The sequence below is a fragment of the Odontesthes bonariensis genome, chromosome 8 (genome assembly GCF_027942865.1).
Source record: "Odontesthes bonariensis isolate fOdoBon6 chromosome 8, fOdoBon6.hap1, whole genome shotgun sequence".
Lineage (NCBI taxonomy): Eukaryota > Metazoa > Chordata > Actinopteri > Atheriniformes > Atherinopsidae > Odontesthes > Odontesthes bonariensis.
This window is the reverse complement of record NC_134513.1, coordinates 7,690,265-7,714,873: the sequence shown is the minus strand read 5'-3', so window position 1 is coordinate 7,714,873 and position 24,609 is coordinate 7,690,265. Positions and strand designations below refer to the sequence as shown.

The 24,609-nt window shown below is 40.9% G+C and overlaps 1 protein-coding gene across 1 annotated transcript; it reads left to right on the top strand.

The window, feature by feature from the left end:
• The first annotated feature begins 7,674 nt into the window (after positions 1–7,674).
• igf1 (insulin-like growth factor 1) lies at positions 7,675–22,955 on the top strand. Its single transcript, XM_075471529.1, has 5 exons — positions 7,675–7,868; positions 9,091–9,250; positions 19,363–19,616; positions 20,124–20,159; positions 20,954–22,955. Exons 1-5 carry the CDS (start codon positions 7,821–7,823, stop codon positions 21,011–21,013), a joined length of 558 nt encoding a protein of 185 aa, XP_075327644.1. The 5' UTR covers positions 7,675–7,820; the 3' UTR covers positions 21,014–22,955.
• Positions 22,956–24,609: the final 1,654 nt, after the last annotated feature.

Sequence of the window (24,609 nt, the reverse complement as noted above, 5' to 3'; positions counted from 1 at the left end):
CAGCTTGTGTTGGAGAATTTTCTTTTTCTCTCTCTCTCTGCAAGCATCCTGTTACATACATTATTCAGTGCCTCCTCTTCATTTGCACCTTTTTATGTCAATTCTTAGCAAACGCAGAAGGAAATGCGCATAAAAGGCCTGTGTGTTTGTGCAGCTTTTCCCTTTATGCTACATTAATTTCACAACTTGTTTACACAGGCCCCAGTCATTGCAAGTCAATATTTATCCTCTGATTTTCCTCAGTCGTTTTCACCTGTTTTTCACTGTTGCAGCCTGAGTGACAGTTGAAACCGCAGGGGCTACATCAGCCCCAAATTCAAGAGAAACTGCTCCCATCTCTGAGAAAAAATCAAAGGCCCACTGCGTCACATTCTCTCCAGAGTGTTGGGAGCAGATCACTTTTTAACCCAAAGCATATTGATTTATATGAGGCTGTAATTGCTTCAGTGTGTCCTGGATTATTCCCCCCCGTAATTGAGGCCTGGCAGAGGTCTCTTTCCTAGACATAGCCTCCCCTGTGCCAGGTGGTGAGTGGAGAGGAGCACCGCACCCACTCTCCATTCAGCAGGAGAGAGCCAGGAACCAGCAGCCCTTACCCTCACGACCACTGCTCTACATGGGATAAGTAAACAGCACAGACAGTACTCTTCCCTGTGTGCTTTGAGGTGTCCCTCCCAGGCTCTTGTCCAGCTCCAAATGCAGCATGAGGCAGCACATTTCTAGTAAATCGCTGCATTATCATAAAAAACAAAATCCGAGCAACGTTTTGTATTGGATAAATTGACGAAGCCATGTTAAGGCTGTAATTACTGTACGTGCTATTGTTCTATTTGTTAGTGTTTTTGTCTCTGACTCAGTGGAACATTCCTAGATGTTGTAATAGAAGGGAATGGTTGCACGCTACAACAGGTCATGACAAAAATTGATGTCAACACTCCACCAAGGAGGACCCAAGTGTGTGTCTTATTGCACCTGCAGCTCAGATGGCGTCGCTTCTGATGCTTTTAGGTCACAATCTTGGACGTTTCTCTGGAGTTGCCAGATGCTTTTAGCTATTTGAGTTTTTTAAATTAATTTCAACAGCAATTTGACAGCAGTTTGTATGCAAAGTATGACGCTACAACCAGCTTAGCTTCACAGGAAGACTGGAAACTGTTTAAAAGACCCATCTAGCACCTGAAAGGGACACAGATTTATCTGTTATATTGTTTCGTTCCAACAAAACCAGTCAACTGCTTCCTCACAACTTCAAAACCAAGATTTTACAACGAATATTGTGCTTGACTGCTTGTGTGAGATAATAATGAACACAGTAGAGCTACAGTTGCAGCTGGAGCAGATGCAGGGGAACGGCTGTGTGGAATCTGCAGGATGCAGCACACAATGCAGAAATGATGTTGTGGAAGTCGCTGTTTTCTGTACAACACCTTCTGAATAGCAGATGAGGCTGTTCATAGTGTTGATGTGTGTACTTCATGCAGAAAGAACAGACACTCACCAGTACACACACTCGCGCAGCGATGTACATTATCTCTCACCCGCTGAGGTTTTACCATGGGGCTGGCTGGAAAACCTGCAAAAAGTCCGTAGTGAATGTTGCAGACATTAGCATTCTCAAATTTCATCATTCTGGAACATCTGTAGAACATTTCAGGACTCCAGTGCATGAATGAAAGAGGCTTATGAAGGGAGGAAAATTGCCCCTTTTAGATTGTTCATATAGTTTTTTCTATTTTTTTTGGTTTTGTTTGACAATTTATTTGGCAATAAATTGTACCGTTTTAGAGCTCTGTGTGTTTAGTATGTGCTCTTTGCCTAATTTTTAATAATTGGATAGGCGCTACTCCTTGTGGTTATTCTTGCTTGCCGGCTTCTGTTACCTCCGAGTTAAAGGATGGTAAAAGGGATGGAAACTGTGGAGCATGTGCAGAGTTCTGAGCCAGTTTATGTTCAACTGAATGTAAAGACAAGGAGTTGTTGAGGACTGTTCAAAAACAGCTGAAAAAGAAGATGACAGAGGGCAAGGAGGGGTACAGAAAGCAAGATCCAGCAGAATGGATCATAGGCTAGAAGGTGAAAGAGGATCAAAATAATAGTAGACTGGACAGAGCCAACAAGCTGAACGTGTTGTTCAATATGTTCAGCTCAGTCAGCTCAGCATGTGAAGAGGCAGCTGTCGAGACCCAACCAGAGCAAGGTTGCAAGTCTAGGTGGTGTCAGCCCAAGGGTCCTGAAGGCCTGCGTGGAGCAGCTATGTGGATACAGCACCTTTTCAACCTAAGCCTTGAGTCAGGAGAAAGGTCCTGTGCTGTGGAGGACATCCTACCTTATTCCAATACCTAAAAAATCTCATCCATCGGCCAGTGACTACAGACCAGTATTTGTGGTTTCCCCTTATTTTTCTTCCTATCTTCTTTAATAACCAACATGCCAATGCCATCACTACAACAAAGTTCTCACTGAACATATCCTTTAACTGCATACAAACTTTAATGGTGAGTGAACAGCAAAAGTGGAATAAGAAGCAAACTTTTTTTCTTGTTTTTTCTATCAACGCGGTCTTGCGTTTGGCTTGTTAAATACTGTAGATAGACTACTGCCTCTTCTGCTTTAAATGGTTATGTCATTTGGTATGAGTGGACATGGTGCCTCCAAGCTGGCAGTTAAACGTGATCTTTGAGGTGTGTTCAAGAGCTATTTCTTTTATTTTTTATTTCCCACAAGATGCAAGAATAGATTACCCTTACATCCCACTGGTTCTTATTGTGTGTTTGATGCACAGGAGCCTGTTTTCGGGGGCTTTTAGAGAGCCCATGTCATACTTAATGATTAGATTTTTTAATTCATCATGTATATTACAATAGGTTCACACCCCTTAATGTTGAAAAAACTTTTTTTCGTGAAGTGAATTGCTCCAGAAGCTCTTGTCAACTTCTGTCTGAGGCGTTCTATTGAGGAATTGTCTCTGCTCAAAAGGCACATTCTGTTTCTCGATCGCGCCAAACAAGCCACTTATTGAAGAATATGCAAATATGATTCATAGAGAGGTCGTGAAATAAAGAAAAGACAGCCAGGATTGCAAACAAGTCTTTTTAAGAGAAAGAATAACTTATTTCTGCCTGCACAGCTTCTTTTACATCAACAGAACGCTATAACCTGCTAAAGGAAAACTCAAAAAAAGCTCAATATGTTCTCTTTAATGTGAGCAGTCCTCACTGAAATGGAAGAATAATCCCTTTTTTTCAACTGAAACAATACTCGCTTTCTATAAATGGTTCATAAACGGCTCACCCTAACCCTAACCCCACCGCAAATTAACACAGTTGGATGCGAACTCAGCTCGTCTGCTGTTATGCAGCGTTTCTCAGTACAATAAATCAGCATTGTTTGATTTCTTATTTAATTATCATGAATTATAAATAGGAAATTAGACTAAAAGTCCTTCCTTTGTCGACATCTGTGTTTTATGTTCGGCTACACAGAACAGGCCACAATCTCATTAGCTTCAGTCCACACTGATTTTGCTTTCATCACCAGTAAATGGGGTGGTACAGCCTCAAAGTTGAGCTTGTTGAAAATCCTGCCACAAACAGTTAAACTGTCCCAGAGGGATTTTTGAAAAAGTAGGTTTTGATCATCAACAGGCACCACAGAATTTCCTGGCCTTTTTGCCAAAATCCTGTGACCCCTGCATGTTACTACGGAAACATAGCGTATCAAAACAAGCGCCCCATTTCTTGCGTTCGCTCCATGACGCACCTTTATTCCTTCCATATGAACAGCGTATGGCACAGCAGAGGGCTTTGATAACAATATCTGCTCTGACGGCATGGACAGCAGTGCCACACACAAACTCACACACCACACCCTGCTTAACCACTGAGCTTGGGAAAGTAATGCACACACTGAGAAATCTGAAATTACCCCTACAATCACTCGCAGCAGATGCCCGACTTTCATTGTTGTTGTAGAGTTGTTTTTGTTTTAGTCAATGCAGAAAGGAGGAAATGTAACACAAAGAAACCACTGAGCTGGAGAAACCCTCAGACTAATCAACAGAATAGAAAATAATTGCTCTCCTAATCAAGTGTGCGTATGCGCATGTGCTTGCATGTGTGTGTGTCCTTAAGTGAACCTGTTTGTGTGTGCCCAGACATATCCCCAGCCTCACACTTTCCCTCCCATCTTGGGTACCAGCCCTGTACTTCCCCCACGCCCCCCTCCGTTCTGCCTCTTTGCTGCAGAGTTCATGCAGGTTTCGCAAAATCAAAAGCTTCATCTCGTTTTTCATCCTCAGTTGGTTCGCTGTCTTCCCTTCATTTGCATTCTGCACTGCTGTCAGTATCCTGTGAGTACGCCTCTGACTCGGATGTTTGTTTGACAGGAGAGACCCACGGGGATGCTGTTAACGCTGCAAAAAAAATTACAAGCCTTTTGGTGTGCTGCTTTCTGTTAACACTTGAACACTCTTCCAAATGAGGTGATAAAACTCAGTCTTGAACCAAGAATCTTCTTCTAAGTTTCAACTCTTTAAAAACATCAGGACGTGGCAGATCTATCATCAATCATGGGAAAATCTCAGAAAATGAAATGAGAATGCATTGTTTGTATGAAAAACAATCCTTCTGGCATGGTTTTTAATGATTTCCTCTAGAATGTCTTTTTCAGGTACACAGCTGAACAAAATCACTTGCAAAGATGGACACTTTTTGCAGTGAACAGTGTCTCCTTTCCACACCAGAAGGGAGTGAAAACAAGCCTTTCCCTGGTCAATGAGTTCAGTGAGGTGGATGTCTCCGTAGGCAAGGCTGTGGGGGGGTTGGGAGAGGGGGGGTGGCGGTGAGGAGGTTCAAAAGTCTTGCAATCAAAGAGAAAAGAGAAGGAGTGAGTGAAAGAGAGAAAGAAACTTGGCACCAAGGCTTTTCAGAGAACTGGGCATTATAGACGCAGAGCAAGAGAAGGTCAGCCCCCTTCCACCCCCCCTTCCTCTTCTTCTTCCCACTACTGCATCAGCAGATGTACTGCACAAGTCCATCACCCATACTGTCAGACCGCAGCCACAGTGATAACAGGCAGATCTGTGATGGAGCATTTACACGCCAGATTGTCTCGGGTTTTTATATCAGTAGGCCAAGAAAGATGCAATCATTTTAGATCAGCTACTGACAGAGAGGCTTATGGGCACGAGTGACCGGCCATATCCCTCATCTGACGCTGCCAAGGTCATCTGAAAGCAGCTTTGTCCTTCTGATTGGAGGAGAGTCATTATCATATTCCACATTGTATCAGCAGGTACCGACAGAGACGCAATCCACCAGGCGAGGCAAACAGAGATGCTGCAGCCCTAAAAAGATCAGTCGCAGAAAGCTTCAGTCGGGACTTCAAAATTGGTAATAAAAGGTCTTTAGATTTAAATTAAAGTTTGACAAGAAGCGGAAATTTAAAATGCAGATGTTATTTAAAGCGGCAGCTGTTTGAGTTGTGTGTTTTGCGATGGTGGTCTGAAAATGTATAATATTTTTGATATGTAGAAAATTAATTTCTGTTATTGATCAAGGACTCAGAATAACTCCTAAAACAATGAATTGAAAGGGTTCCAAATAAGAGTTGTGTACAGCAGCAGCAAAGCCCTTACTTGGGTATGTCACGCTTCCTACTTTCAACATGTTTCATTAGTTTTGCTGTTTGGTTACATTCCAGAGAATTTATTTTTTTTATCAATAAAAAGAAACCCTTACACACATTAAACCGGAACTTGATACACTTGAGAAGAAGATGGACTTGGCTTAAAAATTTGAATGAATCTGACTCACAGGCTCCTCCCCATCCCTCTCTGCTGTGCCTCAGCTCTGGCTGTAAAAAAAGCCTCTCCCAGCATAGAAGGCTGTCATAAATGCACAAGCCGTAATCGTGGTAACCATAAAGAAGTGGCAGGGACTGACAACCCGCTCTGAGGCTCAATCAACAGCTTTCAACACACTTACCTATGATGCTTTCCCAACATTAAGCAATTACTTTGAATGCGTAACAAAGTAGTCTTGACGCATGAAATGTTGGCCTTAAACATGAATCTCATGCCTAGCGGTTGCCTCACATTCATGGTTCATAGCAAGCACTGTAGTGTAGAATGTTCCCTGTATGTGTTCATTAGCCTCGACATCAGTTAATGCAGCAATTTTCCCTAATACAGATACATATTTGCTTCTTATCCTTCGTTTATCAACATTTGTACATACTTTTTGTAATCAGTGTCCCATCACTGTTTTCTGACCCATTGCTCTTTAAGATGGGTCTGTTTAAACAGTGCACATCACGACAAGAGGTTCACCTTCAAAAAAAGTTCATTTCTGTGTTAAACAGAAAAAAAGAAATACCTATATTTTCTGTATCCTTCCGCTTAATCAGCTTGCACTCCAAATGTATGTGTGACCCCAACAAGGGACTTGCCATTTGGACTGCCTAAGGGGACGTTTGATGGTGCTGATGTGTTGTGACCCACTTTGCACCAATAACCCCTAACTGTTGCGTGTCTTTGGTCTCAGTCTCCTTTGGATCCCAACACGCTTGTGATGCACTCACACACGCAGGCCGTGTATGCTGGCATGTACGCTGTTGTCCTGTTTTATGATTGGGTCACAGCACTGATCTCATGTTTAGTGATTGGATCAGTGTTGATATCCCGTCCCTGGTGAAAACGGCTCCATTTAAGCCCTTCGCCCTCGTGTGAAGCCTCAGTGTGTCGCTGGAGCTTTTTCTTTCTTTCTGTGACACAGTGGGGGCCCTTACTTTAACATGATGACAGCAGGTGTCCCTTAACTATTTGCAGCATCAATGTTTATCGCCACAGCTTGGGGCAGAAAGTTGCAGAAATAATATGGCTCAAATGAGAGCAAGATCTCCCTGTAGACCACAAATTACCGCATGTTTCTGTTTTTTTGTGTTTCATCCATTCTTAGAAGCACTGGATATTTGGAGACAACTGTCTTGACTGAAAAAATCTGAAAGAAGTGAGGGCAAAGCAGAGCTATGAGGCATTTTTTTTTTTTTTTTACAATAAATCACAGTGACAGTGGCACAAAGTTTAGAAGGACCAGGACTTCACTTGTGCTCTTTGCTCTTTATTGCAATAAAAATGTCACTTTTTTTTCCATTATTTCTCCATCTCACATGTATTTAGCCTTTCCCATTTTGCTTTTTATTGGGTACTCAAGTCAGAGGCACTGCGGTGACTAAGTGGAAAAGTGCTTTTAATGATTTATTTTAGCGTTAATCAGATCATACTTTGGATATTCTTGCTGTTGAAATGAGCGACGCCAAATTACGCACAACCAATAGTCATATTTATAACCCCCAGCTTGTCTTTAACTGCTCACACGAGTTTTCAGGGCATAAAACTGTGTTGTGCTGTGTGATCTGCAGCTGATGGGGCAGCACCGCTTTTTTTCTATCTTGATGTGAACTACTAACCAAGTCTGAGAGATCAAAATTCAATCCCGTTCAGAGAAAAAAAGAGAAATGACGTTATTTGAATATGTGCCCAAAATCCTTAATGAATAACTTAGGACGAGTAGGAGGCAAATGCTGCCCCAGCTGTTTCCTGTTGAAAATGTCTGTGTAATGTAGATAAATGTGAGGGATTTTCTCTCTAAATCCGTCTCCTGTTCGCTAAATCTCACTTCTGCAAAACGAGCCTGCGCAATGGAACAAAGTCGGAATATTGAGATGTGACATTGCCCGCATCTCATCCTCTTTCTCCCCGTTTTTAATGACTTCAAACAAGTTCATTTTCGCCGGGCTTTGTCTTGCGGAGACCCGTGGGGATGTCTAGCGCTCATTCCTCTCAGTGGCATTTATATGATGTCCTCAAGGTAACTTACCTGATTTCCTTTGACACTATAGATTTTCACCTTGGTTCTTCACTTGCACACTATTTGCACTGAGCATCCTCACTGAGTTTAAAGCAAAGGAAATTTATACTGCTCAGTTGTGTTTTACAGTTTCTAAATGGATGATTTATGTTGATTATGTATCATACATTTATTTTTCTCGTTTTCATTCAGTTGTGGAGCAACATTCCTGTGTGTGTTGGTGATTTTTGTTCTTTAACTTTCAGTATTTAATCACAGATTGTTCACCTTTTGCTTCAATTGACTTTTTCTTGTTTCTTTTTTTTTTCCTTTTGGAGTCTTTGCATGAATGGTGCACGGACGGATGAATGGGGTTTTCGTGCTAAGCGCTTCTGTGCGCCCTGCGCTCCTTTTCACCAGAAAGCTCTGTATCTTTCACAGTAATTACTGCTGAGTCTGCATTATTAAGTGCTAAATATCTAACCCGATGCTGCGGGTTTAAGAGAGAGGAGAGCGTAACGTGAAATGCTTTCAGGGCGTCGGGGCTTTGCGCTTGAGATGCGGATGGATAATGTCCCGTGTTTATTCTCTTTATTGTGTACTTTTGGCCCAGCCAGCTTCCTCCACAGGCTTTGGCGGGAGAGTCCTTTCCCATCTCACGTTTTTGATAGGGAAGGTCCCTTGGTGCCCTTTTTTGCATGTTTTATTTCAATTTTTTATACACTTCTGTGCGTAATAATGCGCTAACTGCTGGTTTTTTTTTTGGCACAATGGAAATGTGGAACTCGTTGCTAATGATAAATGTAATGGATGAATGATGTTGACTAATATGGATCGTTGTTAACTTGCTGCTCAGTAGGAAGATAAGGACAAACGTGTGTTTTCAATTTGGACGGGCTCTGCTTGGTTGCGCACTGGCGCTCCGGAACATCGGGGCTGGTCAGCCTCCCGTTTGAATGACTTTGACACCAAATGGAAGTTTGGATTTAATGTGTTTTCCCCCACTTCTCCAAAACCTAGTAAAATGTGTTTATTATTCTTATTATTTTCGCAACAGAAACACTCTAAATGTTCAATTTAAAAAAACTAACTAACTTAAAGCTCATCGGTTTGAATTCCATGTTTGACATTACCACCGAGCAAAAAGGGAGTTTCGTTGGTGTTTAAATGCAACTCTTGTCCAGATGATGCTCTGTGTCCAGCAGTGAACATGTTAAAGCTCTCCGTCTCTCCCTGTGCGCAGGGTGCGATGTGCTGTATCTCCTGTAGCCACACCCTCTCACTACTGCTGTGCGTCCTCACCCTGACTCCGACGGCAACAGGGGCGGGCCCTGAGACCCTGTGCGGGGCGGAGCTGGTCGACACGCTGCAGTTTGTCTGTGGAGAGAGAGGCTTTTATTTCAGTAAGTGCACGTTTTTATTTATTCATAAAGGTTGGCTGTATATGTCCCAGAGCTCTCCACCTCCAGCGGGCTCATAAATAAAACAGCAGCCAGTTTGGCATCTTGTCTTGACTTTCCCTGCATTAATGTTTCTTCTTTCATTCATTCCCCTTCCGCTGTCTTTTATCTTTAACTATATTCTTGCACTTTTGTTTTAATGCTCCGCTTTCACTGTTTGGCTGAACATGCAAACTGAGATTAAATATGGAATCATTTTAAGTAACTATTGTTGGTGGCAAATCGAAGTTTTGCCCTCAGGGAAAGGGCTTTAAGTGGAATTTGGCTAACTATCTTTATGAAAAAGGAGGGGTAGAAACTAAATGTTGCAGTGAAGTTTTTTCTTTTTTCCACCAGAGAAGGAAAAACTACCCAAAGAAAACCCTAGACCAAGAATCCAGGATTTAAATCTCCAATTTTTCCATTAAGGGTACAACACGGCCCAGAACAGCACAGAACATATGAAGTTACCAAGGTTAGATGCAATGTTCCACCAGCAGCCAGTGTTGCTCAGGACATGTATCCTGATCTTTCTGTCAGACACCAGCAGTTTACTGAACATTAGCAGCTGGTAGAAGCTGCCGAGCTGCAGTTTACAAGCTCATGATTCAAATTTCTTTGGGTGACATCCATAAATTCTGCCAATTTGTATTAAATGTCCTCAGTGAGATTCACGTCTCTATCAAAACCCCTCTTTTCTACAATAATTGATTGTCCCTATGACTCAAGTGCAGTTTTGACCTAACAATCCATTATGAATGGTTTGGTTCTATCCCAAAGGTTTGAAAGATTTTCCACATGTGGTAGACTTTGTCAGCTGCCAGTTCGAAAAGAGAAGAAGAAGATATAAAATTTCTGTGGGAGATCAGCATCTATAACGCATTTGGAGTTGCTCTTTTTTCCAGTAATTGATTACTTTCACCTTAACCTGAACCTGGATGGGTTTGAACATACACCATTTCAAGAACCTGGTGACTGATAGAAGATTGAGAGCCAGAAGAGGGCTGGTCTTGGATTCCTGGCCTCAGCACAGCAGAATAATTACAGCAGTGGTAGCCAATTTATTGTGATGGAAATAAAAAAAAACACCAAAATCCCCAAACACTGTAGATAAGTGCATTGTACTGGTATGATGATAACAAAAAGGTCTAAAGCCATGGTAGCAGCTCAGTGTTTAGCAAGCACTAAATAGCACTAAACACAAAGCACAACTGAGCCTGAAAGGAAAATTCGTCCTCTTAAGAGCAAAAAAAATATCAGTACAAACATTTTGTGACAGTCCATCGAATGGATTTTTTTCATGTTGGACAAGAATGGTGGACCAACGTTAGCTAATGAAGCTAAAACTAACAAATAACTTGTTTTTGATATTTACAGGCAGCAACGAATAAACATACCAATGGCTACTTTTGCAAGCTTTTGTTCGTACCACAGCAACAGCAATAAAGAGCCCACACTCAAAAACAACATTCCCAAACATCAATCACTGCAGCGTTTTCTTAAAGATATGCATGTGGGGTCTTTTCACTGCAGCCAGCAGCATTATTAAACCTCAAAGACAAATGCTGCAAACATAATTCTGGATTGTTACCCGATAAACAAGCAACAAGTTGGATGAGGTGTCTTGAGGAGAAGTGGAGCGAAGTCACAGGACCTCTAAACATACAACTTGCACGAGGCAGTCCGAAACCAACTGGCAGTTTTAATTGTTTACTGTTGACTTTGAGTTTGGACGCCAAACATGGTTAGGTGTGTCAAAAGATGACGATGGCATTAGAAATCCACTGTCTCGTAATGTTAATCCAACACGTCAGATAAGGATGCTTAAATACACTGTTTCGTTATGATTATCTGCCACGCTGAAGTCTGATGCTAAAGGTCCAAGGATCCTGGCGTCATGTTGTCCATGTACCAAAATCAATAAATCAGTTGTTTCAAGCCTGTTTCACTAATTCATCAAGACTGTGTAGTAACATGTGCTTTGACAATGTTCTTGTTAGATATCGCGACAGCTTCAATGGAGTTTTGAATAGCAGAAAAGCCTTTCCTGTATGCTAATAAGTTCAAGTGCAATTTGAGGGCATCTAAAAGCATCTAAAACCGAGATCCATCATTCAATTCAATTCAATTAATTTTTATTTATATAGCGCCAAATACAACAAATGTCATCTCAAGGCACTTAGATAGTAAGTCCAATTCAAGCCAATTGGAATTCAATTAATTAATAATAATCATAATTCATAAAATAATCCAATTCGTTCATATAGAGCCAATTCAAAAACAATTTCCTAGCTAAGAAAACCAACAGATTGCACTGAAAACTTTTTGTTTTTCGGTCCAATCTCCCGGCCTGAGCGTGCCTGAGGCGACTGTGGAGAGAAACGACTCCCTTTTAACAGGAAGAAACCTCTGGCAGAACCAGACTCAGGAAGGGTGGCCATCCGCCTCGACCAGCTGGGGTTTGAGAAGACAGAAAGCTACTTTCCATGTGCTTTACGTGTGCCATGTACTTGTACAATTCAATGCCCGATGGCGATCCTATCTTGTTCATGTATAACTTAGGGAGAGTTGAATTCATATTGGATGAAATAGTAGCAGACGTCACATTTGTTGTCGCACCACTCCAATAAGTATCTACAGAAAACACAAGGGTGCCGGATTTAGGGACAGTGAATGGGAATGCTACCACAGTTCATGTCCTGTCAAACATTAATGTTTGATCCAACCCTTTCTTAACCAAGGGTGTCAATTATGTATCATTGCCATGCTATTGGTGCTTATGCAAAGGCACTGCACAAAGTAAGTCAACGGCATAAAGCAGCCCAATGTAATAACATTTTTAAACAGATTAATCAGTTGTCGGCTTTGTGGTATTCACATCATCATGCACCTTGCAACTTCAGCTCAACTGCAACATTACCCTACTTCATGTAGCTTTTCCATGACCCATCCACACTCTCTGCATCAGGCCTGCCAGACAGCTCTTGGAGACCCACCAAACTACTGCAAAGCTGCAAGTCTTGTTCATCCAGATGCTGCTGGCAGCATACGCATACTGTGAAGTGGTCATGACAGGCTAATCGATTGCCAGTTTTCTGCCTGTTCAGACTTTTTGGTCTATGGATTCCCTTTCCTGCAGCTCCTCTCTTGTATAAATGACCATTAAAGCTGAGAAACTGTGGAAAAATTGTGGACCACATGATCACACGTAATATTTTAGTAATTTCAGGCACAGAATTTCTGTTAAACTTGATTTGTCCTTCGCCATCAACCACTGTGTTGGATTCTAAGTAAATAGATGCTTTGATTTGGACTTTGACATCCTTTTTTTAATCAGTCCCTGGTTGAGCTAATGTTTTATATCTGTTTGCTTGTTCAGAAAATGGTCCCAAGTGTCTGCTGGCGAAGCTTAAACCTGTTAATTTTTAGGATTTTGACAAGGTATGAGGGTGTCCACAGATTGGTTGAAGGGGGAATGTGTTGGCTGTTGATAATGGAGTTTTAATACAGCTTTAGGAATGTTTCTAACAGGCTTGTAGGAGTGCTCATATCCATCTTATGAGAAAGTGTTGAATATAGGCCAATGTAATTCATGAGTCCTCATGCAGGATATAGTTCTTAAACAAGACCAGACCTTTTCGTGGTTGGGTGAATGTATTTGTCTTTCCCGCATTTTACGCTGAGCTGTCAGTGAACTACCCACCATCCATCTATCAATGCTCCACTTTCCTGCTGAAAAAGAGGTGTATTTCACAAACACTCCATCCTTTTTCTGAAAAGATGATGAGGTTTGAGCAGCAGGGTGTTGTGCCTTGGAAAATACACTGTTCACTGTCTTCCTCGGTTTCTCCCTCGCTCTCATATTCTCACCGTCGCTCCTTTTTTCTTTCCCCTCTCGTTCATCTGCTTAAAATACCTGGACAATCTGTCTCGATCCTGTCCTCCATAGGACTTGGCTTGGCCAAAGGAAGCCTGCTTCTTTCCCTGAACTCTTCTCCTCCAGTCTGGCCGTGTTGAACTCTGCAGCCTTCCGATCGATACGTGTTGCAACAAAAGTGAGCTTTCTGTGCTCGCTGTGCTTTTGCCAATCCACCTTAAGCCAGTAAGGTAGCACACTTGCATTTCAAGACTGCAAATTTCCTACCCTGACAGAAATGCTAAACACCATTTGGTGGAAATTTTTTTTTGTAAGCATAATTAAACAAACTGCGGTCTGTCACACAGAAAAAAAACAACCCACAACTGCAGTCAGTTTTTCCAATTATTAGCCTGACCTAGAAATCCTCAGTTGTCTTTGTAATGCTTTAGCAGGCAGGACTGTGGGGTGATTTCACTGGGATGTTCATTCCATGAATCAGATCTGTTATGGGACTCTTTTTGGCTGAAGTGTAACCACTAAGTAGCTGCGTGTCTTCAGTCACGTTTAGGACATACAGAAATAGTCAGCCATTCTAGATTTAAAATGAGATATCTTTATCTCTTCAAAATGAAAGACGCACAAGCTTTTATGAATTAAGACAATATGAACAAATTGGCCCAGAACTTATTGTTGACATTTTATCATGAAGACCAACAAAATATGAAAAGCGGTCATTTTTTGGGTTTCGGCAGTGGCACGTCATCTGAAGACAGAAAGAACCAGGGAGAAAATCACTTTAAGCAGCAATTGAGACTCGCTCCTCAGAATCTATCCTTGTCAATTTTACTCAGAGCTACTTGAGCTAGAGAGAAGTAGAATGTGTAAACAGCACATCACACGCATGCATGCGCACACGCTTTCGCTCAAACACATGCATACTGAGGCCTCGTCCCTCAGCAGCAGGGGATTATGTGGATTACAGGATGATCAGGACACCCCCTCCCTCCCTGGTTGTTCACTGGGCTTGACACACAGCGGAAAGATCTGAAGAAAGACCTCCTGTGTCCTCTCCATCACCACGAAAAGGTGTCGTTTTTCCCATCAAGACCTGAACCAAAAATCCCAGACCTCTCCGCGAATTAGTGCTCAGCAGAACAAAGAGGCATCTCATGAAAAGGACAGGCAGGCCTCCTCCAGATTTAGACCCTGAAGCTGAGACTGGAGGGATTTGACGACACTCAGGGGCTCAATAATACTTTACCTTTGAAACTCTTTGACTTTAATCCAGTTACGTAACGCAGGACCTCTATAAAGAAAAACAAGGATACATCTAGTAACATCAGTGCAGAGATCCCTGAGACTGTTCATCTGTTCCCTTTTCTAGCTTTTTTTTACTTTTGTCGTGATAAATTGCTTTTCGTATCTGTTTGTAGCTGAGAATTCTTGCGCGCTCATCACTGCTGCCAACATGATAAGACTTTATGTTATGCAGGACATTTTTATCCACTTGCATTCCCGTTGGTCAAAAGACACTGACGAACATTTATTATATGAAAGAAATAATTATTTTTATGTCGGTCTTATGATGGAAATGTTTTTCATCAAAATTGAGACGGGTGGTAACTCCTTTGATTCAAACACTTTTTATGATCCTAGTTGAACAAATTTTAGGCTCTGTGTTAAAGATGTTCACGATCGGTCTGAGTTGTCTATGGTAAAGCCTTTAGTTACCAGCGCAGCTATTCAATGGCTACTGTAATTACGCTTTTTCTGATTGATCTCCAGGTCTGTGGATATGAAAAACTTTCTTGACATACTCCTGGACTCTACCTGGTCCTCCTCTGTCACCATTTTCTTTGAATTCATATTTCAGATTAATGTCTTGTTGCGAGACCCAATGCTTCCCAGGAGCTAGTTTTAGTTTTTCTGTAAACTACCTGATATTTACCCTCATGATCTTAATCGTTTTCCTCTTTTTCCACAATACCACTCACTTTGACAAGGTTGCCCAGTGGCTTTAATGCAACCCAAAAGCAGTAAAGTGCCATTACCCTGCAACATGGCATCCAGGTTATATGTGGCACACTGTTGATTAGGTTGGATAGAAGGATGAGAAGAGGTGGAGAATGGCGTTAGGGCTGTTAACTCTACAAAAGACAAAAGGATCGTGACCCATCCCAATGGGTTAGGAGCAACATGGATACGACTTTAGTTTTGCAAAAAACTGGCTTAGGGTTAGAATAGTGTACATAGTAAAGGTTTGCACTCATTAAAATTTATGCATGTATATGATGTGTATATACATATATACATGTATTATAGTCCATAATATACAGCCGAATTGGTCAGACATGTATTCTTTGAATCTGTGGAGGGGAACTAAAGACCTCTGCCATTGAAATGAAGACTTCCAACCTCAAATACTGTGTGATTATTGTAAAATAGGAGGGATCAAAGATTCCATTGGGGACAATCAATAAGCTTGCAAGCAGTCATAAGAATTGTTTGGTTTCTTTGATGTCATATAAGTGCTTCACTACCGATAACTGAGAGTACGAATCATCTTTCATAAAAATGTAAAAAGAATGTATCCATATCTATTGTACAGTTAAATATCAACTTCTCTAACACAACACCATTGCTCACGAGTAAAATCTAATGTATTAGCTCCATACCTGCAATAAATCCTTTATTATATACACATGTTCACAATGCTGTTAACATCTCTTAATTCTAGACGCTGGATAAGGTTCTAGTGTCACAGCACAGGAACACTTCAAATATGCCGTAAAAACTTTGTGGTACCAGTGATAAAAGAGTAAGTTTCCAGTACTTTGAGCAGCTTTTATAGTCCCTGCCCAGCCGTAAACCGCCTGACACTTTGCAGGAAGAGCAGTGCATCGGATCCAAGAATCCACTGGTTTTTATTGACCATGACCAAGCTGTAAAACTTAGATGCTTTCTGTGCCACTCTGGAATGGGGGAATCCAACCATCTCTCTCCAGCACCGCTCCTTAGAGGAATGAACACTATGCATACTGAGCCTGTTGAACACAAACCAAATATGTCTGAGCCACACATTGACATCAGAAGGAACACAGAGTGAAAACTAAAATCCACAAGAAATCCTTTTAAGAATACTTAATTCTAAAGGACCATTCCTAAAAGCCACATCATAGTCTCACATTCAACTAAAAGATTTACTTTTCGAACATAAAACTTTGAGGGAAATGCCAACTTGTCCCACACGTGCCTATGGAAAAAAATACAGCTCTTCATAGTCAAAATGAAAAATAATGTCACTAACAGCTTGAAATTCCCCATTCTGACACACGGTTAGCTGATATGATCGTAGTGCAGATAATCCACACAACCTCAAATGTTGAGTTTTGTATCAATTCTGCATAAAAGATGGATGTTACTTCCCATCTGAAAAATTATGCCAATCTGGAGGTGTTTTCACCCTGCATTTCCACAAATGGCCATCAGGGGGGCAACTCCTTCGGTTGATGAAGAAGTCGGTTTCATTGTGATTACCAAGCTGCTCGTCAGTGTCTAGTTTTCACAGTTCGCAGTCTGATTGTGTGTCCACACACCAATGGGTGATGCCAAGTTGATCTAGTTCAAAAAGTCTTTGTGTTTAGGTTGTACATTTGTTGTAAATGTGATGTTTCATCAATTTCTTGATTGAGTTCCCTTGAATTTAGCACAAAGATTCACTTTGACAATCGAAGGCCATTGTAACCTCTAAGAGCTAAAAAATTTGCAAGTTAAATGATAAAATGATGTCATGATGGTATTAATTACACAAAAGGCCAAAGTTTAGGTCATAATTTTGCGCAAAAGTACTTTTCTGACTATTAAATGCCCTAACACAGCAACAGAATAGGGAAGTGGATATAAGCTTCAACTGAACTAGTTGACAGAGGCATAGCAATCTGATGCAGTAATTCTCTTTTGTTTAACAACAGTTTCTGAAGACAACTCTTTGTTTATGAGGGATTACAGCAATTATCCGTGGCACTGAAGCCTTTAAAACCAAAGCTTTCAGACCTGCTTATTGTATGCAGGTTTTTCCCTGAGCTGATTATTCCACGTTACAACCAGGGCAGCTGATTTCTTTCTTCCTTCCAGCTGTTTGTGCAGCAGGGTGGCAAACTATTTTCAGAATAATAGCGGATGTTAATTTGTAAAGCTTTATTGGGAGGGACTGGAAAACAGGCCAGGCAACAAGGCATGGCCCCACTTTTGGCTTTCAGCAGCCATTATATAATCGCCAGCCAGGGCTCAACGTCATATTCCCCTTTTTGTAAATGTCTTGACATCAGAGGTTGATATAACAGCCAAGATTGGTGCCACTGATACACACCATCTGTTTGGTAAGATGGTCGAGAACACAATGAAAACCTGGACATAAAACCCTGCAACAAATCATCATTTTAAAAGAATAAAGACACAGATTTTAACATCTTTTGATGACAGTTTTAGGCTGTCTAAATGTTTCATTTAGGAGTACGAGATCTGGGTAAATCCGGTTCCTCTGCTTCCTAAATAATGCAAGTGCGCAGTGTATTTTTGGCACCATGCAAAGCCTCGAACACCCCCCCACCCTCTCCCTCCTCTCATTCACACCTCCATTAACTTCCATTCTGCTTTGTGTTTGCGGGTTGGAGGAGAAAGATGCTTCTGTTTCTGAATGAAAGCTGCTCTGTCCAAAACAACGTTGTCAGGACAAGGCAGACAGAAAGCAGAAGTTAATGCACTTTGTCAGCACTGGCAGCCTTCTGAGCCAAGAGCTATTAACTGTGAGAGGGAAAGGCATTTCCTCCTTGTAAATGCCATATTAAATTATTATTATTTCATTTGGTAACAGGGAAAAGCCCATCAGGGCTATATTGTTCAAGGTGAGCAGGGAATTGTAAATGAAGGGCCTGGGCTTTTCTAAGCCACCAAAGAGGGTGTGGGACAAGGGAGTTAAAAGAGGAAGTGTGTATTGGCGTCACTGCAACTTAATGTGGTCATCGAGTCAAAAAGCACACCTTGAAATGGCCTTAGAAATGTAATTTTGACCAGAACGTTTCCACAGCACCTTTGCTCATACCTCCATCTTCAGCATGTTCTCTCGGTAAGCTTTTAGGGTGTTTCTGCCAAATGAAAATGTGAATGAACAGCGGGCCACAGCCAATGGGGGTTGCAGCCTTAAAGGCTGCCTGGATGTTTCTGCAGGTGGATCGGGCTCAAAGGGATTGTGGCTTGGCCTCACTGGATGGGCCTCTGTGTAAAAGATAACCGAGCCAAAATGGCTGGGCAGGATATTCTGAACGTTTGGGTGACTATGACCAAATTTTTTTTTTACAGCTGAGCAGCTGCCAAAATGGGTCCGCAGTGTGCAACGTGATACACTGTAAATTTCACATGCAAGAAATCAATGTCATTAAGACTGTTCATATATCAGGAAAATCGGACTCGTGACTGCTGCTTTACTACGAGCGTGACGTTTGGCCACTCGCCACAATGGGTTTGATTAATTTTGCTGCAAAAATATAAAGCACTGGAGAGGAGAAAGAATTTGATTTATAGGAGCTGAATTGACTATTTGCTATACCTGCAAAGTTCATGTGCAGTTTCTAACGACGGGGGTAAATTCACCACTTAAATTCCATATCAAATTTCAAATAAATCTATAACCCATCTCATAAACAGACCAAACACAAATTTTCTTATTCATTTTCTTTGGGATAGATAATTACCAAGTGAAGATGTTATCAGCTGTAGGTATATTGCTTTATTAAGCAAACCCTATCTTCGCTAATGGATTGGAGGGAAAGCATTGATTGGGGTTCGATGAAATTTGTCCAACCGTCCAGCGTCTTGAAGGCCAAGTGAAGACATGTTACCAAAAAAATATAAATATAAAAATAATGATTATTCAAAATCATCAGTAAGCCTTTTTGAAAACATGAATTTTCTAAATACTTTGGGTACAAATTAAAAACCTACTTTTTGTAAAGGTGGCTGTAACCCAAATAATTCCCCATTGCTCAAATATTTGGGATTCGTTTTCCAACACAAAAGAGTTGGGATCCCCGGTTGATGTTGAATATACCTCATAAAATCCCAGTTTAGGGGAAGGCACTTGCCAACAGTTACAATATAAAGAAGTGGCAGTGACCAGTTGCTCATTCACTTAAATTCTCCTGCTGTTGTTCTCAAACAGGTAAACCAACAGGCTACGGCCCCAATGCAAGGCGGTCACGGGGCATTGTGGACGAGTGCTGCTTCCAAAGCTGTGAACTGCGGCGCCTGGAAATGTACTGTGCACCTGCCAAGTCTGGTAAGGCAGCTCGGTCTGTGCGTTCGCAGCGCCACACAGACATGCCGAGAGCGCCTAAGGTTAGTACCCCAGGACACAAAGTGGACAAGGGCACAGAGCGAAGGACAGCACAGCAGCCAGACAAGACAAAAAAGAAGGTGAGCGCAACACCTGACACACTCTGAATTGGGTTTACTTATTAGAAAAGTTGATCAGTTTATGCACACATAAAATTGTAAGAAAGCTAAATAGTTTGACCTGAAAGCTGAGAAAAGGAAAACAGCTGTGCCCTGAAGTTGCCTGGCCAAGAAACACTCAAACAGAAATGCTTTTATGTTTTATCTTCTGATTAATGAAAGTGGAGAAATATTTTTTTTAAAAAGACTGTTTAGTACTGTAGATGAATTCTGTTGCCTTGGTATGTTGTTTTTCTGAAGTTATTTTTTGAAGAACACTTTCAAACAGAGCAGTTTCTCCTGATAACAGTCTTTGTGCAAAGCTATGCTATCTGACAAATAATAGTAGTAAACATGAGTGTGGTATCATCTCCTTAAGCAAATGAAGTGTTACTTCAAGGGGTCAGTTGGTTCAAGTAATACGCACTTTACTGCATAACAAGAGAAATTAATCCATCCAACTTAAGTGGCTTCATTTTTCTTCCACAGAGACCTTTACCTGGGCATAGTCATTCATCCTTCAAGGTATGCATGCAGTTAGATCTCACATTGATTATCAAACTCACAAGAAGACAAGATTAATGCTGAAATCAGATATGTTTACAGGTTAATAGTGCAGAAATGTTTATATCTTGGATTTAAAAAAAACAAAAAAAACACAAATGTCTAAATGCAAGTTCTATATCATTCTCCACTTGCCAATGTGCAGGAGAGGAATGGGCTTTTTAGCCTTTTCTTAAAAAAGAAAACCATTAGCAACAGAGTAACTAAGTGGTTTTTGTGGTAGACACAGCGGCACTCCTGCTCCCCTGGCAGAATCCCCTCTCTGCTTCTGGACATTATGTCTTGAAATTCAGACATCTCACCATAACAGACTGACACATGAAAGGTCTGGAGATAAAACATGAATATCACCTTTAGTGAACCTGTATCCGCAGTGGTCTCCACGCCACAGTTTTGTGAATGAATTGTCCATCCATCCATCCATTTTCTATACCGGTGGGTGAGCGTTTTCTTAAAGTCATTTACGACTCATGTTGCATCTTCTTGGCCTTTTCAACAGGCTACCATTCACCCTAAATTCCTAAGGGGGCCAACGCTGAAAAAAAGGCTGATTACTTGTAATATTTGCGTTGGTATTCCTGAAACAATTGCCCTTTTTCAATGTTCAGTGGATGGGTATGATGACATTGGTTATATGGTGAGTTTTTGTGCTAGATGTGCAACCCCACAACTGGGCAGCGTTCCATATTTTTTATCAGGTATAGTGTTTTTCTTCTTTACTGTATGTCTAAAAATGTGTTTCTGTCTCATTGCAGGAAGTGCATCAGAAAAACTCAAGTCGAGGTAGCGCCGGGGGCAAAAATTACAGAATGTAAGAGAGAAGCGAATGGACACATGCCCATCGACTTGGGAAGAGAGAGAGGAGTGGCCTTACCCGGTACCCCTGTGGAATGGTTCACTGTAAAAGAAAACAGAGGATGCTAACAATGGCCTGAGTGATTGAAACCTGAGAGCTAAGTGGTGTTTAAGGGTTTGATGAGGGATCTTGTGATTATTTTATACACTGCACCATTCCATATCGGGAGGAATTCTATGTTAACGCAATGTAACAGACTAGTTTAGCTGCTGAGACACGAACAAGAGCTTATTATACCTCCATGTGTGAGCTGCAGCATCCCCTGGCTCCAGGAAAGGTGGGAACATATCTGGGCTTCAGCCAATCAGAGAGCAGAAGGCTGTGGTTGGGAATGAGTGGTCCATCTTGTCCCCTTGAACTTTGTGGAGGTGCATCCTTTTACTCTGAGCGAGTGAATGCATTCACTCCTTTTGGTAAAACGGAATACTTTGTCACCAGTCACATGTAGCCGTTATTACCCCTGTTCAACGCTGATATTTTACCTTCAGAGTTTGTTTTTACGCACCATGCATTACTGTGGATATTTTGATATGTAATTACGTTTATTTTGAGGACAAAGACCAGGTGGTTCATCAGACTTTAAACATTGTTGTTGTTAATTTCACTTTGAGCCCGAGTCAAATCTCTACTAAGTGGAGTCAGTGGAGGGTTTGAGACCAATCCAAATCCCTCCTAAGCTGCAGGAAGTGTTGAGAACTCAAAGGCTGGGTCTACAATCCCCTCAAATCATGTTTCAGCAACAGATGAAGCATAATTTGAGGGGATTTTGAAGAAGGGTGAAGTGCAGTAGGTATTACTAAAACAAAATTGTGGCTTTCTCTGCTTTCAGAAACAGGAACAAATGAATATACAAACTAGACAATAAACTGAAATCATTTTTTTTTTAGCCTGTCAGTGCAAGGTGCTTGTTTGGTTGTCAGTTCAGGCACTGATCTCAAAGTCCATTTGGCATAAACGAGAGGAGCAGTCAAACAGTGACAATCGGATATAATGTTTGTCGTCTGCGTTCTTTTCCCATGTCACAACCCTTGCCAGATCTGATTATTGTCAACAGTCGAGTTAACCTGCAATCAACATTTAAGTCTGAGTGAAGGCCTGTGCTCAAGGTTCAGCTCAAGTGATGAAAGTTCAGTCTCAATGATCAAGTTACCAAGTTACCAGGATCATGGAACACAATGTTCCCAAATCTGACAGTACCAATTTGAAGTAAAAGACAGTGTGACCCTATCTCATGACAGAAGATGTAAAAGCTATCTTGATCAACAGCTCATAACCTTTCAGTTTCAAATAAAGTCTCAAAAAATTGTACAACTATTATATTGTCCTTACTTGTTTCTCCAAAAAGACGCAACTTACATTTCGCTACACGATGACGTGGATGTTTAACATCCTGTTACATGATGATGTCGACGTTAGACTTCTTGTCACAATGACTTCTGCAGTCAGAGTCTCTCCATACGACTATCTGCACCTTCAACAGTGACAAAAGTTTTATAAGGAGGAAGATGGGGTGGTCTGCCCACTCACAAGGGGAAAGACCCTGTTTGAGATCTATCCAACAAAATGTTTTCCACTAATTGTTCTACTTCGCTCTCACTAGCGAATGGTTAGGAGTTAAGAATACACGGTTGAGATTGTAATCAATAAACTTGGATAGGTTTATGTGTTACAAAATACATGGTTAGTGTTACACGATTATACTTACTTGGTGGTCATACATTTTCTCTTTAATAGGTCAAGATTCTTGATCTGTCACACGGAGGCTGCCCAACACAAAACAATAGGCTAGTGATTTGTTACCATCTCACACTTTCTAATCACAGATTGTGCCACTGATACATGGGGACAAACGTACCCAATTTTTGGTGAGACTTGGCTTCAGACAGGCTGTAACTGTGCCCCAATAAACTGAGAAGAGATATTTTGTTGGTTTAGAAATGCGAGTTGTCACTTGGACTGCACAATCTGAAGTGATGGCAAGAGTACAACAAAAATGACACCACATCCAATGCAAAGTCCACCAGAAAAACATGAAAATTAACCAGTTTAGTAAATATTGACAACGGACATGACAAGTCCACCTGGACATGTAAGATACGGGACACATACTAGAACACAAATACACATACAAAACACCCCCAGTGTAAATGAGAACTGTGCAAACATGAGCAAGGGTCAGGGACACACAAAAACCAGTTCTGAGAAGTCCTTGCATGAGGACTAACGGTGACTGCTCTTTGCTTGAGCCTCCATGAAATCGTCCAAGACAACTCATCTCTGGTTCTGCCTCCTCTTCCTGTGTATAATCAAACAATAATCCCATTATGTTAACCTATGCATTACTATCATTCATTGTACATGATGGTTTCATATAACAAAACTGTATAGAATCCTATCCACTGTATAATGGTGCTATTTTATAGTTTGTTACTTGCAAGAGATGGTTAAGACAGACAGATGGCAGGGCTTACATTGGAGGTCTTCCCTTTTGCACAGCCTTGTGGCCACCATTTTAATAGTGTTTTATTTGTAAGCTGTTTCAATAAGGTTGTAGTGTAAGCGAGTAAATGTATCTGTGTGAAATCTGTGAATGCATGGAGAATAAAAAAGAAAAGTATATACAATGTTGTGGTCCCAAGAAGGCAAAATGCTATTTTTTCTACTGTTTTTAAATTATTTTCTCAATATAGATCCCTTATGCCAAATAACTTGACAAAAGTACTGTGAACTGTAATTCTTCCAATAGTATTGAGATTGCTAAAAGTCATGGTGTGCTTTTGTCTGACCGGAGGTTTGTGTGTTTATGTGTGTGTATAAATGCCTCCCTGGAAGCCAAAGTACTGAAGAGTAAAATTATTCAAAGTGAGACTTTGCAACTTTTGTTGCACTCTGACCAGGAGATCCATTATAAATTTGATATTGTGTGTATCTTTAACATTTTCCAAAAGCCATGTTTCCAGCATTTTAAAGAAACACATTAGCAAAAATCTTGTCATTTTTACCCAGTAAACCTAGATAATATGCTCCAAGCTAGTTAATGAAATGTGCCTATTTCACATGTTCTTCATTCTCTTATTCATAAACATTATGTAACTTCATTCCATATTCGCCTTACAACAGTATGGAAACGTACTTGAGCTTGAATGTAGTGTAAGTAGTCCAGAAAAATGCCACAAAATACATTAAAATGTACTAATTAGCATATACAACTAACTATTCACTTTTTTTTAGCAAGACGTAACTGAACCCGCAAAAACACACTGTCATTCTTACACCTTATCTTTTGGACTGAGCCAAGCCAGCCATTTTTTTGTTTCTCTAAGCTAAGCTAAACTAAGCTAAGATAATCAGCTACTTATACTCATTGTAACTTAATAGTTAGCACATAAATATGAAAGTAGTTTATATCGTCTTAATATAAGATTATAACGTTAGCATATAAGTCACTGGTTGCACACTCTTATTGTAGTCATGACACTAAATCTCTTGGCTCTGTTCTTGTTCACAACGTGTTGTGTGTGTGCCTCCATTTTGAATAGGAGTAAAGTCCCTCTT

Bases quoted from the DNA above. Each gene is read 5' to 3' on its own strand.
- igf1 (XM_075471529.1), top strand. From the start codon at position 7,821: ATGTCTAGCGCTCATTCCTCTCAGTGGCATTTATATGATGTCCTCAAG. The intron at 7,869-9,090 runs GTAACTTACCTG...CCCTGTGCGCAG, and splicing joins ATTTATATGATGTCCTCAAG to GGTGCGATGTGCTGTATCTC. The intron at 20,160-20,953 runs GTATGCATGCAG...GTCTCATTGCAG, and splicing joins ATAGTCATTCATCCTTCAAG to GAAGTGCATCAGAAAAACTC.